General features: G+C 39.3%; 1 protein-coding gene across 5 annotated transcripts in view; it reads left to right on the top strand.

Moving 5' to 3' along the window:
* Nucleotides 1-19,011, top strand: part of cdc42 (cell division cycle 42) — a 25,458-nt gene extending 6,447 nt beyond the window's left edge. For 2 of the 5 annotated variants that reach the window (NM_001017070.4, XM_031905015.1), the window contains exons 2-6: nucleotides 9,535-9,688; nucleotides 10,163-10,235; nucleotides 11,090-11,199; nucleotides 11,280-11,477; nucleotides 17,706-19,011. In NM_001017070.4, the coding sequence (NP_001017070.1) occupies nucleotides 9,584-9,688; nucleotides 10,163-10,235; nucleotides 11,090-11,199; nucleotides 11,280-11,477; nucleotides 17,706-17,795 (576 nt within the window). In that variant the 5' untranslated portion in view covers nucleotides 9,535-9,583 and the 3' untranslated portion in view covers nucleotides 17,796-19,011. 5 annotated transcript variants of the gene reach the window in all.

Raw genomic sequence — 19,011 nt, 5'->3', positions numbered from 1 at the left:
TGAAAAAGAACAATAATGTAGTAGTAACTATTTGCTACAGTAGTGGCCCCGTCATTGTGTACCCAATGCTACCTTAAATTAAACCTCTTTAAAACAGAATTGGTTCTTTTTCCCCGATCCAATACCCATAACTTCCCAGAGGTATCTATCATAGTTAACAATTCCACTATTACCCCTTCTCTCCAGGCCTGGTGCCTTGGTGTTATACTCCATTCTGCCTTGTCTTTCACTTTTCATATCCAGTCACTTATCAAATCATGTCACCTTAGAAATAATTACAAAATATGATCACTTATCACCCAAGATGCAGCCAAATTGTTATATAATACTCTCTCATCATATAACACCTGGACTACTTTAACTCTCTGCTAATTGGCCTTTACCTCCAGAGACTGTCACCTCTCCAGCCCATAATGAATACTACTGCCATACACCTCAGCAACTTCTTATCGGCACTGGCTTTCACTACTATCCAGAATAAAATTCAAACTAATGACCCTCGCAGTCAAAACAGTTCACAACTCTGTCCAACATCTTTGAACTCATCACCAACCAACTCAGCTCCCCTACTGACCTGCCTCTCATTTCATTCCCTCCCCGCATTCAAGATTTTGCAAGGGCTGCACCCCTTCTCTGGAATTCTCTCCCATGGTCTATCCGACTTTGTCCCATTCTTTCTTCCTTCAAAAGATCTCTTAAAAAAAAAATGTATAGAGAGATGTACCCTCATTAAGTTTAGCACAACTTCAGTGTGCTGCTACATCTCTAACCTCCTTGCTTAAAGGAACAGTAACACCAAAAAATGAAAGAGCTTTAAAGTAATAAAAATATAATGCACTGTTGCCCTACACTGGTAAAACTGGTGTGTTTGCTACAGTAACCCTACTATAATTGATATAATAAGCTGCTGTGTAGCCACGGGGGCAGCCATTCAAGCTGGAAAAAAGGCACAGGTTACATAGCAGATAACAGATAAGTTCTGTAGAATACAATAGTGTTTTATCTGTTATCTGCTATGTGCCTGTGCCTTTTCTCCTTTGAATGGCTGCCCCCATGGCTACACAGCAGCTTATTTATATAAATTATAGTAGACTTTTTGAAGTAAACACACAACTTTTACCAGTGCAGGGCAGCAGCACATTATATTTTAGTTACTTTTATACACTTTCATTTTTTGGTGTTACTGTTCCTTTAATTCTCTACCTTGTTTCTTAACCCCTTCTCCTTAAAGAATATAAGCTCTTCTGGGCAGGGCCCTCTTCACCTCTTGTAATGGTTATTGGTTGCTTTGTATGTAATTCAAAATGTACAGTGCTGTGGAAACATTGACGCTTTATAAACACATGTTAATAATTGTGTACGTAAGTTGGTTTGTGTGAAAATAGGCCCATCAGTTCTTTGATTTTAGTGGCTTAAAGTGTAATGTGCATGTCTGACTGTTCGCAGGAGCACTAGTAGAACTGTCACATTTAGTTGTGGATGCTTATGTCATGCTGTAAAGAATATGTGGATAAGAGGCAATAGCACCACTGTATTCATTTTCCATAAATTAGATCACCTAAAATACATTTAACCATTAAATTGGCACCAATTTGAATTGGTTTTCATTACAGGGGAGAAAAATGGAAATAGTTATTTTCTCAAAAGGTCTTTATGGGAGGTGGCTTTCCCATAATTTAGAGCTTTCTGGGTATTTGTTTTCCAGATAACAGATCGTATACCAGTATCTCTAAAATATGCTTAATTGCCATGTGTTTTATCTTAGAAGGAAGTTTGAGTGTTGATTTTATTTTCATACTAGTATTCTGCCAAAAGTGCTGTCATAGATTTACTGTGCAGATCTGTCACTACTCCTATTCAGCTCTAAAGGCTATATTCACACTGGGGAAGTACAACCTGTATAAATACTGTCCTGCTTTGTAGCGTAGTCCCTCCTTTTCCACCTCTCTCCCATTACTCTTTGCGTATGTAAACAGCATTCTCTACTTTTCTTTTCTGGGCAATGGGTGTAACAAGTATCCTTTGTGGTACATTCCTAACAGAATTCATGTCCTCTGTAGATTTCTTATTGTGTTGAAGATATTCATTGGAGAAGTCAATGCTGTCTCTAGAGAAAAACTTCAACAAAAGTTGACTTTCAGCTTGCTACAGACTGCATAATCTGCATGATCGCACAGGAAGCTTCTCTTACAAGTCATTGAGTTGTGTATTTTCTGTCTCTTTTGCTTTAGGTACCATTTCAGTATCTGCTGCACTTAAAGGAACAGTAACACCAAAAAATGGAAGAGCTTTTAAGTAATAAAAATATAATGCACTGTTGCCCTGCACTGGTAAAACTGGTGTGTTTGCTACAGTAACACTACTATAATTTATATAATAAGTTGCTGGGTAGCCACGGGGGCAGCCATTCAAGCTGAAAAAAGGAGAAAAGGCACAGGTTACATAGCAGATAACAGATAAGTTCTGTAGAATACAATAGTGTTTTATCTGTTATCTGCTATGTGCCTGTGCCTTTTCTCCTTTGAATGGCTGCCTCCATGGCTACATAGCAGCTTATTTATATAAATTATAGTAGACTTTCTGAAGTAAACACACAACTTTTACCAGTGCAGGGCAGCAGCACATTATATTTTAGTTACTTTTATACACTTTCTTTTTTTGTGTTACTGTTCACATCTGTTTCTTGTGTAATGCACAAAACAGCACTAGGTTATGCATGGCAGCCCACTGGCTCTATTTTGGTTCTTGGCAGCTATCCTGTTTATTGATATGTGTCCAAGGTTTTATATTTGCTTTCCCTAATGCTTACTTTTAGTTAGTATCACTGCTATGTAAAGTGATGCTGTCATTAAAGAAGAACGTAACCTGAAATAACATCTCATTACATTCCCTCCTGAAATGTTGCATAAAAAATTGTATGTTCATTACCTTTATTAAGCTGTACTGCCTTAAACATCATCAGTATAACAGACTTTGCCACCACCAATTTTTTTTTTTGCCGCTCCACTCCCCTTTAGCATTTTATTGGTACTGCCCACGCGCCTCCCTCTGACCCTAGAACTTCAGAAACCACACACAATTTTCTGTAATAAAATGAAGACTTCATTAGTACAGATCTCACTCGGACAGTCCCAAACAATTTGCTTTCTCTGCAACCAGCTCCTCCGCTTGCTGCTGCACTGTAAGCTTATTCTGCGCCCTCCAAGCAGTACCCTGGGTTGGTGCTTTTCTTTAAAAATTTACCACTTTGAGGAGTACTGGATGTGGCCATCCTAGCTGCACAAAAAAAAATATTTAAAGTTATTGAAATGTGCTATTACCCTTATGAAATCTAAAGGTGGCCATGCCTGGCAACGGTTCCAAACTTTAAAACATTTTACGTCCAACTCTTTAATTCAAGCATGCCTGTCATTTAGTTTTCCATTGCGTTGTGTTTACCAGGCAGTTTTAAAATATGCGAATTTTAGTTTCTGTGCTGCTTCCATGTATGAGTAGCATAGTACTTATTATCCAGCACTATACAACAACACTACAGATAGGGTAAAAATAGTGAACATTTTTATGGCCTATTGTTTTGATCATCAAAAATCTGTTATTGTCTGTTCTTCTTTGAGCTAAACAGGGAAGTAGAAAAAAGTCCATGTTTGGTCCTTGTGCAGTAGATAATTATTATTACCACTATATTACAAGGACCAAACATGGAGTTGCTCCAGTCTCCCTAAACCGTTGAGGACAAGCATAATTCCTTGGGGTCATATTTGAAAAGAAGGTACTGCTATTAAAGGAAAAAGAAAGGTAAAGTCACTTGGGGGTGCCAAAATGTTAGGCACCCCCAAGTGACTTTAACCGCCTACCTTTTACCCCGGGCTGGTGCCGCTGTCAGGAGAAAACAGCACCAGCCCGGGGTAGCTGCCGGCGCTTCCTCCTTCCGGCTTCGCTGCGCGCGCATGCGCAGTAGAGTGAAAAGCCGAACTTAAACATTTAAGTCGGCTTTTTCGCTCTACTGTGCATGCCCGGCCACCGGCAGTTTAGGAAGTGGAAGGCGGAAGGAGGAAGTGCTGCGCTCCAGGTACCCCGGGCTGGTGCTATTTTCTCCTAACAGGGGCACCAGCCCGGGGTACAAGGTAAGCGGTTAAAGTCACTTGGGGGTGCTTAACATTTTGGCACCCCCAAGTGACTTTGCCTTTCCTTCCCCTTTAAAACTATTCCCCCATCCTATACCCCAATCATAACATTTTTCTATTTGGGATTAGATGAAGCAGGGTTTCATGTATGAGCTTGTTTATGCAATATATTTTTATAGAGACCTACATTGTTTGGGGTATAGTTTTCCTTTAAGGAAAAGTGTGATCTGTTCAAAAACCTAAGAAGATGGAGGTACCTTCCCCATAGACTCTACTTTGTTAAAATGTGTATGCTTTCAGAGGGAAGTAGATATACAATATAACAGTAGGTTTAGTACTGCTGCTAACAAAGTGTTATTCCTGGGTGTGTATTTTAGGGTTACACAATAGAGCAAATGTGTTTGCATGAGAAAGGTGAGCTAAAGTTTTATGGGTAGGCACAATGTACCTTCTTTACCAACCACCACCTATCGATATGCTGTAATTGGAAAGTACTAGAGCAGCACAGTTATTACTGTTGGCGTAAACACTTGCACCATAAATTCTTGAGCTGAGTCAGACATTTACAGTGTTTATTGATGGCAGTAAATCTAGTTGACACTGTTGCATGTATGTTTACATCTGTTCCTGCCCCAGTGAAGTTAAGGATGAATTTTCAGCAGCTGGTTGAACTGAGCCAAGCGTATAATGGACTTTTCTTTAAAAACAGAGAGCTAAATTAACACCTCCTGCTATTTAAAGAAGTCAGTTTTTGTATAAAGTTTGGTTCTAATTTCTGTGAGCACAGTAGAACCCCCACCAGGTAATGAATACAGCACTCCCCTATGAGTAGATCTGGTTTCCTTTATTTTCTGGATTGTTGCTGCCACCTTAGGCAGGTCCAATCGAGGAATCTGGTTGTGACGCTGACTTGATTGGTTAGGTCATATAACGTCAGTCAGTAGAACTTGACTACTAGAGGGAGCTTAAACTGCTTCCCTGGCCCATGTAGATCAGTTCAGTATTAAAACCAACCCTGCCTGCTTTCCCATCGTTTCCAAGCCCTGCCTATCTCCTTATTGACTGTTTGGAAAAGGAGCACTGTACTTGGGCAAGTACTGGTGGAATTTGGATTCATTTCCCAGGTGTAGGTTCCTAGTGGTGCTAATGGCCCAGGTTTCATGCAAGCTGGACTTTAAACTTTATATTCGCACTGTTCATCATGTGACCTAGTCTTGCGGTATCTGAAATAACAATAAAACAAGGGCAAGACATAGACTGAACATGTCCAGGAAGGCCAAACATTTCGAGTGTCATGGCAAACCTACACTTTTCTTGCTCTCAGTGGCTAGTACGTTTGGCAGTTTGCTGCGGCCTCATTCTCTCAGACCTTTCACAAGCATCAGCTCTGAGCATTGCTTTGTGTTGTATGGTATTGGCCACCTTAGGTACAACGGGATACCTCGCTATTTAGCAATGTTAAGAAAATGTTACTTGGTCTCTGATCATATGTTCATACAGCCGTTTAAAAATACAAAAGAGGAACAAGTAATGATCTTCTTGACAGGAAGCTAACACAGGAAGTCTATGCCGCTTCCTCAGTATAATTGACTAACCGGAGCACAGCTTTTTTTTTTTTTTTCTTGTTTTAAACAAACATGTATACTGAAACATATTGTTTGCTGAATTATAATTTTCACCTTATCTTGTGCAAGTAGCAGGGATTTTCATGTGAGAAATTGTATGTAATTATAGCTACATGTATGCTGGTCTGTCTTGTGCAGATTTCTATTTACAGCTATATATTGGTGTGTCTACAAATTTTTTTTTTTACTCCACCCCGTGTTAACATCACAGACACGTTACAGGATACTGCTCAGTAAGTAGTATGGCCTTGACAATGCGTGGTATATTTATTAGCTTACCATCCCTCAGGTTAGTTATTTTGTGGTTTTGTGCTATGGGACAGTGCAGTATGCTGTGCTTCCCTCTAGATCAGGCATCCACAACATTTCCTACTCTTGAGCCACAGTTAAATGTAAAAAGACTTGGGGAGCAACACAAGCATCGTGTGATCTGGTAGACCAGTGATCCCCAACCAGTGGTTCCTGAGCAACATGCTTCTCACCAACCCCTTGGATGTTGCTCCCAGTGGCTTCAAAGCAGGTGCTCATTTTTTAATTTCTGGCTTGGCGGCAAGTTTTGGTTGCATAAAACCCAGTGTAATTGCCAAACAGAGCCTTCTATAGGCTGCCAGTCCACACAGGGGCTACCAAATAGCCAACTGAAGCTCTTATTTGCACTCCCAGGAACTTTTTCCATGTTTGTGTTGCTCTCCAACACTCTTTCCATTTGAATGTGGCCCACGGATATAAAAGGTTGGAGATCCCTGTGGTAGACTATTTGCAGACTATAAGCCTATAGGAGGCTTTGTTTAATAGTTTATATTGTTTTTATTTAACCAAAACTTGCCACTAAGCTAGAAATTCAAAAAGAGCTACATCCAAGATGTTGGCGAGCAACATTTTGGTATTTGCTGCTCTGGATACATTTTGTTAGCTGGATCTAGCTGGGTTTACTCAGATAGGATTCAGTCAGCTAGCTTACAAGTTTGGTGATTTTGACTCCCTTCCTTTCCTTGAACCATGAAGGGAAGTTTGTATTTTGGACTGTTTCCCAGGTTTTAATTCCTGCAAAAAATTATATAGGACTGTGGCGCTTTAGCCTTTCATAACATTCATGAGACACTTATCTTTGACAGCAGTGTAAGGCATTGAGGCCAGGTTTTTTGTGCAGCAATCTCAAAATGATTGTCTGGTAATAATACTCCACCACCACTCTGTACCCAAGCTGAGGCAACAGACCAAAAGTCTTAGGGGCAGATATATTGAAAAATTGTATGTGTAATTTTCAATAGTAAAAAGCACAAATGAAAAAATGGATGAAAACAAAACCAGTACCTTGAAATCTTTTTTTGAAATCTTTTCAATTTCCAAAAATTCATTGTTTTAGAATAATTAAATACTGTATTTTTTGTGCTGAAAAGTTTGATTAAAGGAAAAGAAAAAAATACAAACTTTAAAGGGGATGTTCACCTTCAGGCAATAGTCTGATTTTTTTTAAAAACATTTTTGTAATTCATCTTTATTATTGAATATGTTAAGTTTTGATGCTACAAACCAGGAGCAGTACTGTTTGTACTTCTTTGTGCTCTGCTCTCAGCAGGGGATTTCCCAGGGGTAGCACTTGGCAGGCAGCCCAAAAACAAAAAAAAAAGTTCACTCTAAACTGGTTAAAGGAAAAGTAAAGCTAAAAATTTTTAACTAAAAAATCTATTCTACCCTCCCCCAATAATTGCCCTATCCTGAAAACTATTTGTTATTTATAATGCTTTAGAAGAAAATACCTATAAAAAAAACTTGGCTTCCGGTCATTTCACAAAGCATATGGCCACGCAGGAGAAAGTATCCGGTGAAGTTTAACTATGCGGTGATCGATTGATCGAGTCTAGCCTGACTCCTTCCTATACAGAAGGAAGGGTAGCCTCGATCAGTCGATTGCCGCACAGTAAACGCTTCCCCTGAAACTTTACCTGTGTTGCCATATCGCCTTTGTTGAAATGACCGGAAGCCAAGTTTTTTACAGGTATTTTCTTCTAAAGCATTATAAATAACAAATAGTTTTCAGGATAGGGCAATTATTGGGGGAGGGTAGAATAGATTTTTTAGTTAAAAATTTGTAGCGTTACTTTTCCTTTAATGCACATGCCATCCCTCCTGATTCATTTGCATATCTTTGAAACCATTGGCTGGCAAGGTTCAGCCAATCTGATCAACCACACAAAAAGACTAGGAGTGAGAAGTCATGCACATTAACCAAATCAATGTTAACTTCCTGGTTTGGGCAGAATTCAAGCAGGAGCCGCCGATCCCCTCAAAACATAGAGAGTAATGGAGAGAGCCTATCAGCAGCACTGATCATGGTCTGTAGCATTTTAACATTTTTATAATAAAGATGAATTACAAAAATGTTTTTCTGAAAGGGGCTCTTTATATTTGTACTTTTCCTGAAGGTGAACTTCCCCTTTAATAAATTTCCCCTTTAGGGTGAAATTGGGTGGTAGTAAAAGGAGCAAAGTTTTCAATTGGTGCTCAGAAGATTGCTCTGGGCAAGTTTACTTTATATTAGGTGACTTAACATCACCTTTAATGGCAGAAATGTGTTAATAAAGGTAAAAATTTGTTGCGGAGTTGCTTTATTTTCATGTCACAACTTATTTTGCTGCCTCTCTCATATGTTCTGAATGCTTCAAACCAGAAAGTGTTTGTATAATGACAGCCCAACAGTCCACAAACATTATACCCTGTAATTTACCAGGAATGGATTTAGGAGAAAAACATGTTTTTGCCTTTTGTTTTTACACAGTGCTCATTTGTACCCCTTAAATAAAGAAACTGCATTTGAAATGATTAGGGCAATTTGTGTGCGCATACATTTGCACAGAAACGCAGATTGACCAGAAATTGGCATTTTTTTTCTACCCAAATCATAGATAAACACTCACCAGGTAGAACAATTGGTCCAGGTGCACCAGACCCTCAGACAATCCAGCTAGAACAACGTAGGGGCATCTGGGCAGGTAAAAAAAAAATATTTTATTGGGTATATATTAAAGGTTCAATATCTCTTGTGGCCCTATGTGTTTTGTGCCCCACATGGCTTTCATTTTATGACCCTTGCAGTATTTCACATTTTTAATTATGGCCACAGAAATAGCGGTATTTCCCCTCAAAATTGTTGATCTTTAGTCCCCCACTTTCTAAAATCAGTTGTACGAGAGGCATCTTTACATATTGTCTTTTGTCCTGCATTAGTCAAAAAAGCGCTTATTTAATAATAAAACCCTCTTTATTTGTATTTTTGGCTGTGGGAATCTGTTTCTGGAAAGTTATGTTTCTTTGGCTAAAGTATATGAAGTTTGAACCTATCCTGCCCTAAATCAGAAGGTGTGTAACTGCTAAGCCTAAGATGAAGTGACTGACAGACGTTGGGATTGTTTTTATTTCCACACTGTACGCAGAATTAGACTGACTGACTGATGGGTGGGGTTTTTCCTGTTTGACAAAAGAATCTGCCTATTCACCTTGAAAGCTCACCCACTGGGCTATGAAAGTGTGCTGCTTCCTTGTGATCATCCATTTACATATATTTTGTGCTTGCTGCTCACTATTCTTGTATGTGTAGCAAGGCTTTAGAAAGGAGAAGTGACAGTCTGTGGTTTGATTAAGACATAAATATTCACCAGTTTGTGTCTGTTATACTTTCCATGCTGTGCCCTGTGAAATGTGTCTGTTTTCAACAGGATAAGTTTAGCCTAAATAAAGTATGCTAGAGTACGTTCAGACTCAATAATCCTTTATTTTCTTTGCAGGTCTGCATTGAACCAACTGTGCTGACCTTCACACCAGAACATTTCAGCCATGCAGACAATTAAATGTGTAGTCGTTGGTGATGGTGCTGTGGGTAAAACATGTCTCCTTATTTCTTACACAACAAACAAGTTCCCTTCTGAGTATGTACCAACGGTAAGTATGTAACATTTTCTTATTGTAAGTACCTGTTATTGTACCCTCCAGAGGAGATTCACGTCTGCCATTGGAATCTGACTTCCAGATTCTTAGATTTTTGCAAAACTTGCAGTGTGCTCCCATGTATTTAAAGTGTTTAATAGAATTAAGAAGTAATTCTGCTATATATATTACTGGTACAGATTTTTCTTCACCCTCCCTTTTCTACTCACACATATATGCATATGAAATTCAAAGTCTTTCAAAACCATGTTCCTGTCCCCTTAAACCTTCACCCAGACCATTTCAAAGCAATTGATTCTGGTTAGTTATGACAGACTAATGTTTATTTTTGTGGAACTTATGTGAGTGCATCTGCTTCTTTACATTGTGGCGGACAAATGCTTTCCAATGATAGCTATTTCTTGTTTAAATGCTCGCTCCCTATTAAGTATAAAATAATTTGGTAATTTTACCACTTTACTTTTATAGGTTTTTGATAATTATGCCGTAACAGTTATGATTGGAGGGGAACCATATACCCTAGGGTTATTTGATACTGCAGGTAAGTACGTATTTATTGCAGGCCTCGTTTAGAAAATCATTTTTGTTTCAAGTTATGATTTAATGTGTATCAAACCCCATAAACAAGAGCCATAATGGGAATTATAATCTCATGGACTGATTATTGCAGTCTTTTGATTCTTCCATTCCTCTATGATCCCTGTAGTATGGCTACAATGCAGGGTGTAGGCATAATTTTACTTGTTTCATGATGACACTTTTCTGTAATACTTTTCTTGAGCAGCATTACTGCTAGTCTGCTTACTATTTAATTCAACAAGCTCACTTTGCATTCATTCCTTTTTTTAAGGAACAGTTTAACTGTCCAAGTGAAATATGGATTTTCTTTGTCCTGTCATTTTAGAATATGTCTGTTATTGTTGCCCATAATCTTATCACTGACCCTCTGTATGCTTTTCTAGTCAGTAGGTTTAATTTTGTGATTTTTACTTACATCTGCTTTTATGAAAATATAAGGCCCGTAGCACAAGTAACATTTCTCTTTTCGGAGGAAAAATGCCTGATAGCTTTATGTCGTTAAGATGGATGAAAACTGCCACCAGTGGTGACAGGTGGATTCTATTTACCTGAATGGCAGAGGCACAAATAGGTATTGATAGTTTTTCAGTTAGTTGACAAATGCTTACTGCAGTAGTGATAGGATGACGTTCCACTATATGGTGCTTAAAAAAGGTTGACTCCATGCTTACTACTAGACATGGTAACAAACTTTGGAACAATTTTCTTTAGTAAAATAAATCAGTCTATAACTAATGAACTCTTGTATGGCTAGGTTTAAATGGTGACAGTATTCAGCGTGCACTCTTTTTAACTAGTATTGCTCTCTTTCCACAGGACAGGAAGATTATGATAGATTACGACCTCTTAGCTATCCACAGACAGATGTGTTTCTAGTTTGTTTCTCCGTCGTGTCTCCATCTTCATTTGAAAATGTGAAAGAAAAGGTATTTTAAGTCATTTACTGTGATTATTCTTTTTACTATATTAAACTATCCTCAAACCAAAACTGTTTTTTTGTTTTCAGTGGGTACCTGAAATCACTCATCACTGTCCCAAAACTCCATTTCTGCTGGTTGGCACCCAGATAGATTTAAGAGATGATCCTTCAACAATTGAGAAACTGGCAAAAAACAAACAGAAACCAATCACTCCAGAGACAGCTGAGAAACTGGCCCGTGACTTAAAGGCAGTAAAATATGTGGAGTGTTCTGCACTTACGCAGGTGAGAAAACAGCAGCTATGTTGTAGAGCTTAATGCTCTCCAATGGTTATACTCTTAGACCTTCATTAACTTGTAGCTCTCAAGTAGATTGCATAATAGTTTAGATTTTGGACTAGTACAAATAGCTTGAAGGCTGATGCAGTATATTATAACTGTATGAGGAAGAAAAGGGTATTATGCCAAAAAAATAGAAATGTATTGAAATACAAATTCTGGTTCATATTATGGGATCAGCATCTACTTGATTGTTGTAGTAGAGTATTTTAAAACAGAAGATCAGAAAACACATTCCTTTTTTCTATATAAAATGTTATCATTTTGGAAAGTGCATTACAAATTTATGAAGACTGTAAATACACAATCAAACTGACTTTCCATGGAAGTATACAGGTATGGGACCTGCTATCCTGAACACTTGAGACCTGGAGTTTTCTGGGATCTTTCCATAATTTGGATCTCCATACCCTATCTACTAAAAATCATTTTAACATTAAATAAACCCAATAGGATTGTTTTGCCTCCTATAAGGATTAATTAGATCTTAGTTGGGAGCAAGTACAAGGTACTTATTACAGAGAAGAAGGAACATATTTAAAAAAAATTATTTAAAATGAAGTCTGCGGGACAAGCCCTTTCCTTAATTCAGAGTTTTCTGGATAATGTATACTATACCTGTATCTGAAAGGCAACCATTGTAAATAGATTTAGGAGAGTCCAGTTAGTACCTTTTGAAGTACCCTCTATCCATTTTTCATTTTATTTTTTGTTAACCCCTTTTTCTTTCCTACACTTCCTTTTCAAGGCATATATAGAACATGCTTGCTTTAAGACATTTTGTTGCCTCGTCTTAAAATATTATATTAACCTTGTTTCTTTAGAGCATGGGAGTTTTGTAGATTACTCTCATCAAGCCACCTACCCCATACAGGGCCAATACACCCAATTCAAGGAGTGTTCTCTTTAAAGAAACACTGTTGTTCCTGCTATTGCTGCAAGGTAATGTGCAGCCTAACAGCTTGGACTAACTCTTGTGCCTGCAGTAAACCTTCTGCTGTATTCAGGGGAATTTGCCCGATGTTTACATAACCTGCAGCCACTCAGTGCTTACATGAAAATAAAAGCTTTCTGCAGTTATGGTCTTCTACACAGTGGAATAGAACTTACTGGTCTCAACAGATTTAATTTACCACTCCTAAACTTTGTGAATAAGACAATTTGCCAGACTGTAGACTGCTTATCTTTCAGTTCCCCATGTATCCCCTCTGCCCTCAACTGCCTATAGTTATTCCCCTGCCTCTACATAAACCCAGTTGTCTTGGAAAATCCATTTCACTGGATTATTGCCTTGATATCGTATAGACCACTTGGCTTTCAACACAGACCTGCCAGATTATTTGGTTTACAGTGTTTTCCATTTTAGTAAAGTACATTTTTATTTTCGGTTTGCATTTCAGGTTTTTTTCTTTTTGTAATCACTTTTTTTCCTTTACTTTAAATTCTCAACTCAGCTGCAAGGGTTACGTAGAAGACTCAGTTTGGATCTGCCAACTGTATGCATGTTGTGTCTCTGTAAGGGCTCTGGCACATGGGGAGATTAGCCCACGACAAAACTCCCTGTTCGCGGGCGACTAATCTCCCCGAGTTGCCATGACCCGCCATCCCACCGGCGAACAGGTAAGTCGCTGGCGGGATGGCACGCGTGGCGGCGCGATTTCCCGAAATTGCCGAAAAAGACTCGCGAGGCTTTTTCGCTGGAGGGATGGCGGGTCATGGCAACTCGGGGAGATTAGTCGCCCGCAAACAGGGAGTTTTGTCGCGGGCGACTAATCTCCCTGTGTGCCAGAGCCCTAAAGCACTGTGGCACTATTTTAAGGATATTACTACTCGGAGCTAATTAACTGCACTTGGGGTGGCATCATGTACAGTATTTGGCATCATGACATCATGTACAATTTCTATTTCATGTAGGGTATAGCCATACACACACTTGTTCCATTTTGCAGCATGTTCCTTTTCAATCCGTTGGGTTATATACTTGGCTTGAACAGCTCCTAGGATAAATTTCTTTGTCTTGACATTTTTGCCCACACTTATAGTTTAAGCCTAGAATATAAATCCAGTTACTCAGCATTTAAAATGGCTTTCGACAATCCAACATTGTAATATGTAAGTGCCCCTGAACTTATCTTCTGCCTCAGAACATATTGCACCATTTCTTAAAGGTGTTCTGTCATGGCAAAACATGTTTCTTGTGCAACATGCAGGTAATAGTGCTCCTCCAGCAAAATCCTGCACTGAAAGAGCAAACCGCTTTTTTTTTTTATATTTAATTTTGAAATTTGATGTGGGGCTAGAAATGCATACTCTTAAGGTGGCCATACACGCACCGATATTATCGTACGAAACCTCGTTTCGTACGATAATCGGTGCGTGTATGGCATGTCAGCGAGCCGACCGATATCGCAGGAAGCTGCTGAAATCGGTCGGCTCGCCGATCGGCCAAGTTAGAAAATTTTGATCGGGCGCCATAGAAGGCGCCTGACCAAAATTCTCCCTTCAGAGCTGAATCGGCAGAAGGAGGTAGAAATCCTATTGTTTCTACCTCCTTACCTGCCGATTCAGCCCTGAATGGTGTGTGGCGGATCTGACGATGTTTCGTGCGACCGACGGTCGTACGAAACATCGTGAGATCGCCACGTGTATGGCCAGCTTTAGTTTGAAAGGTGTCCTCAGTCATGTGACCTGTGCCCTGATAAACTTGATGCACACTTTACTACTGCACGTTGAAGTGATATCACCCCCCTCCCAGCAGCTGATCAGCAAAACAATGGGAAGGGAGCAAGATAGCAGCTCCCTGACACCGGCATTGCTAAAAATGCTCCCATCCCCCACTTGGTGGTAGATATGAGCATAGCACTCAGTAGTAAAGCTGGCCATACACGCACTGATAATATCGTAAGAAACCTAGTTTCGTATGACATTCGGCGCGTGTATGGCAAGTCAGCAAGGCGGCAATATCGCCGAAGGCTGCTGAGATGTCGACCGACTTGCCGATAGGGTGGTTTAAGAGATTTTGATAGGGCGCCATAGAAGGCGCCTGAGCAAAATGTGCCTTCAGAGCTGAATCGGCAGAAGGAGGTAGAAATCCTATTGTTTCCATATCTGCCGTTTCAGCTCTGAGCGTTAGTGGCCGATTGGAACACATGAAAGATCGAAAATCGCCACGTGTGTGGCCACCTTAAGACTAAAGCCACACGGCCTTCAGAAAAATGCAGGCCAAGAATCCAGTCTTACACTTGCATTACCCTTTTCTTTGCCTGCATCCGGAACCATTGCATTAGCCGGGGTGCAGACACATGGCGGATATCAGTGCACAGACGCGAGAGTTTGCACTTCAGAGCAGATATCTGCTATATGCTTGTACCCTGCCCAACACAATAGTTATGGGTGCAGGCAAAGAATAAAGCTGGTGCATCAGCCTAAGCCAGTGCCACGTGGTGCAGGCACATGCAGCAGAATTCGGTGCATACTTGAGCAGTTTCACGTTAGTTTTTTTCTGTCTGTACCCAGGCTAACAGTGGCTCCAGTTGCAGGCACAACCAAAAGCTTTTTTGTGTGTAGGGGTAGATTCTCTTCCTTAGTTTATATACTGGCTGAGAATCTACCCCATGTGGAACTGGCCTAAAACACCCAAGTCCAGCCAAGACTCTTCCAGGTACAACTGAGTAGGAGATACAATAGGTTATCAGAAAGTTTTTCCATTCTGTAGCTCTGGCTTTTTCTGAGGGTGAAGACACACTGCGCTACTAGTACCAGCTACTTATCGTGGCTACTAAAGACAATGCTGCTGATTGTCTCTACATGTGTTTTAGCAGAGGCAATTCTCAGTATTGTCTATGGCAGAGGATTTTCTGCCGTTTAGTAGCTGTGACAGAGTAGCTGCTACTTAGTAGCTCTGTCTCTTCACCCTAAAAGCTCAGACTCAGGCACAATGCACTGAGATGGCTGCCTACACACCAATATTACAACTAAATAAACCATATATTTATTGGTTCAAGAATAAAATATTAAATGGTAGATTGAATTATTTGCAATGTACACAGTGTAATTAGTAATAAAGAATGATGCCTTAAAAGTCATGACAGAATCTCTTTAAGATTTGTAAAGGGGTAGTCCAGATGTAGCCATTTCTTTATATATGAAGTAAACTTATTGGCACTGTTGCATTGTTTGTATCCTCTAATCTTACTAACTGTAGCATGATGATTTCTCTTACCATGGGGATCAGGTGATTAGGAATTGCCTCTGTTTCAGCTAACTTTCCGTAGTGCTCTTTGTATGTCTGCTGCTTATTTCTCTCTAATCCTCTAACCTGCCTGCTCTTTTCTTTCCTCCCCTCTGTCTTGTAGAGAGGTCTGAAGAATGTGTTTGATGAGGCTATCCTAGCTGCCCTCGAGCCTCCGGAAACTCAGCCAAAAAGGAAGTGCTGTATATTCTAAACTGTTTTCTTCTTCCCCTCTTGATGCTGCTTCCTCTGCCCACTTTCTGTAGCAACTCGTATAAAAAAGGGAAAAAAAAATCAAATAAAAACAAGATGTTGACAAAACCTGTGCGTCTTTCCTTAAACTATTCCCAAATTACTTGCATTAGCTTCCTTTGTATTTTCTTTACAAGGCAACAATTGGACTCTCTTAACTGTTTCTTGGGTTGCCATAAGTATTTATCAGCCTTAAAAATTCTTCTGGTCCAAAAATAAATGTTTAGCTATAAATTGTTTTTTGGCATAGATAACGGCTGTTTCTTTTTTTTGAACCCCTAACCATTTGGCAGCCAAAAGAGCACAATTGCTGGGTTTCCTTACAGCAAAAGGGTAATGTGTTGGGGAAGGGGGTTCTTTAAATGCATACAAAGGCCCCAGTGGTCATATATTTACATGGTACTGTTGTAAGATAGGATTTTTGATAGATCTAAAAGACTTCAGATTTAAATTCCCTCTTCTATAATGTGGTCTTGTTTGTAATAACTTTGCCAGTTAGAAGGGTCACATGGGTTCTTCTAAAATATGTTTTGATTGGCCGACAGCTCTCTGTACGCTATTCCTGCAATATAACGTTGTGCAGTGATGGAAAGTAGATCTTTTTACATGTAATAAAACTGTGTATTCTTTCTTAATCCAACAAGGTAAGGTGTGCTGCAATTGCTTACTTGGGTGTTGCCTGCATATAATGCTTAATAGTAACAATGCCATTTTATTCATCTATAGTGTTTCTTTTTATAAGTGCTAGGTGCATTGCTATCTGACTGTCAAAACCCGCTGCCCTCACAGTGAGTGAAGCTGAAGGGCCACGGGTTTGACATCCTCTCACTAGTGTGGACCTTGTGTTTGTTGATATCGCTTTTGTTCAATAGGCAGTTCCTGAACGCTGTAAAACATTTTCAAGTAACCTGTACAATGCCTGCTAAATGTCTGGTGCTTTTTCCCTTCCATTATAATACATGTTGCCGTATGTGCCATGTGCCGCCTCCAAATAATTTTTACTGAAATGTATTGTGGACTTGATTGGAAAGAGAGCTTCAGAATGAACTGTTTTCAACCAAAGAGGACTTTGTTAAACACCCGAAGACCATGATGCCCCAGTATTATCTTAATATGCTTCTCAAGGTTTTCCTAGTCTCCTGGAGTCTTTTAACAGGTTATATCTGCTTGGTGTTATCACTGAAATGAGCTGTACTGTTTTCATTGCTTGTCCATTCCTAAATACAGAATTTAAGTTGAACTGTACTCTTTTGTGGCCTCTTGACTCTGGGATCAAGTTTCTCAATAGGGGGAAAGTGAGTTTCTACATAAATGTTACTGTGTCCTTTAACATGGAAAAGACAAGCTGATGTAATGTGACCCTGAAATAGGGAGCCAAAGAATGTGCAAAGTATTTGAATTTTGGGCAAGTCAGCACTTGAGCTGATTCTAAAGGTTGTCATCGGAGAGATGTTCCGCTTAAACTTTGAGTTCAAAAAGGTGAAAGAACATCATTTTTTTTGGGCCTCTCCTTTCTTCAAATGTGAGACTGTTTGCATGCAAAAACAGGCTAAAGTGCTTTATCTGGCAATTATTATTTTTCTGCATTTATTCAATATTTTGTTCTTAGGGGGGGTTTCTGTTTGTTTTTTTTTCCCACTGCTTTAAACATCCAAAAATGAGACACCTTCTCTCCTTTTAAACCCTTTTAGAAAGGCCTTAAGAACGTATTTGACGAAGCGATATTGGCCGCCTTGGAACCCCCGGAGCCCAAGAAGAAACGCAAGTGTAGGCTGCTATGAATATTCCTCCGTGGTCCCCTTTTTTGCAGTGCTGGTGTCGACGTCAAACTAAAAGCAAAGTTAAAATCAAAACTAAGTATAAACTGTTAAATTTGTTTTGCAATAATGCCAGATGCTCTGCACTCATTACCATTCAGAATAGTGGGGTGTCTGAAGACAAAACCCAGCAACCTATTGAATTCAGTATAAATATTAGTAGAGCGAATATGTATCTGCAGAAAAAAACACTGATTACTAGTTTTATTCATTTTTTTTTTTATTGTGTTATTTACTATTTCTAATGTCTTATATTAAGAGCAAGGCATGCTTCATACATAACAGACTAATTTTTAAGCTCTGTTTTTTTTCCAGCCCAACTCTTTCCCCAAGTTGCTGGGAATCAGGAATTCCTTCTCTGCTCTCCTGCAAAAAGTACACAAGTTGGCTAGAGAACAGGTTTAAATATAAAACGATTGAATCTCAGGACTATTAAAGGTCTCCCAGAGCCCAAATATAGAAAAAGCCATTGGCTTTTATATCTCTAGCCACTGCGGCATGTAGCGTTGCACACAGAATGCTACTTCTGTTTTTGGGTCAGCTGCTTCATTTGGGAAGCACTAGGGAATAGTGACCATGAGTAACCAAATATTTGCCAGTAAATGATACTTCTTACATCTTTGAATTCCCTTGTTCTTTAAGGGGCTACAGCTGCATTGCAGAGCAATGCCTTGGAAGCTTTTGTGATCTCAAGGAGGCCGATGTACTTTTTGACAGTGTCTTGGCAGGTTATATCAAACCAAAATTTAGATTTTTGAAAATGTTTTCCAATCCGGATAATTGAATTTGATTCCAGTTAAACATACTAGTAGTTAGCTACCCCTTAAAGTTCTGACAAACTATACATGTGCCTAATGTTTTTCCTGTCTGTTTTGTTTAGTTTGATACATGAGGGACCAGTCAAAAAAATCCCGTTTTATGTACATTTTGCATGCAAGGTCTAAGAATCCTTATTTTAGGGTTCCTGTCTAAAACATAATGTAAAAATAGACACCAGTGTTAATAAGGACTTTACCAGAACCCACTTTTTTTCAGAATTTTTAATATGTAGGAAATATATTCCATCCTCCTGGATAACACATGTAGACTCATTAGTGTTGAACCCATGCTTTGTTTCATGTCTGAGTTCTTTGTATATGCATACTTTTCAGATGTATTAAACATAAAATACCTTCACTTA

The sequence above is a fragment of the Xenopus tropicalis genome, chromosome 7 (assembly GCF_000004195.4).
Source record: "Xenopus tropicalis strain Nigerian chromosome 7, UCB_Xtro_10.0, whole genome shotgun sequence".
Lineage (NCBI taxonomy): Eukaryota > Metazoa > Chordata > Amphibia > Anura > Pipidae > Xenopus > Xenopus tropicalis.
The sequence above is the reverse complement of the archived record's forward strand: the minus strand, read 5'-3'. Positions and strand labels throughout refer to the sequence as shown.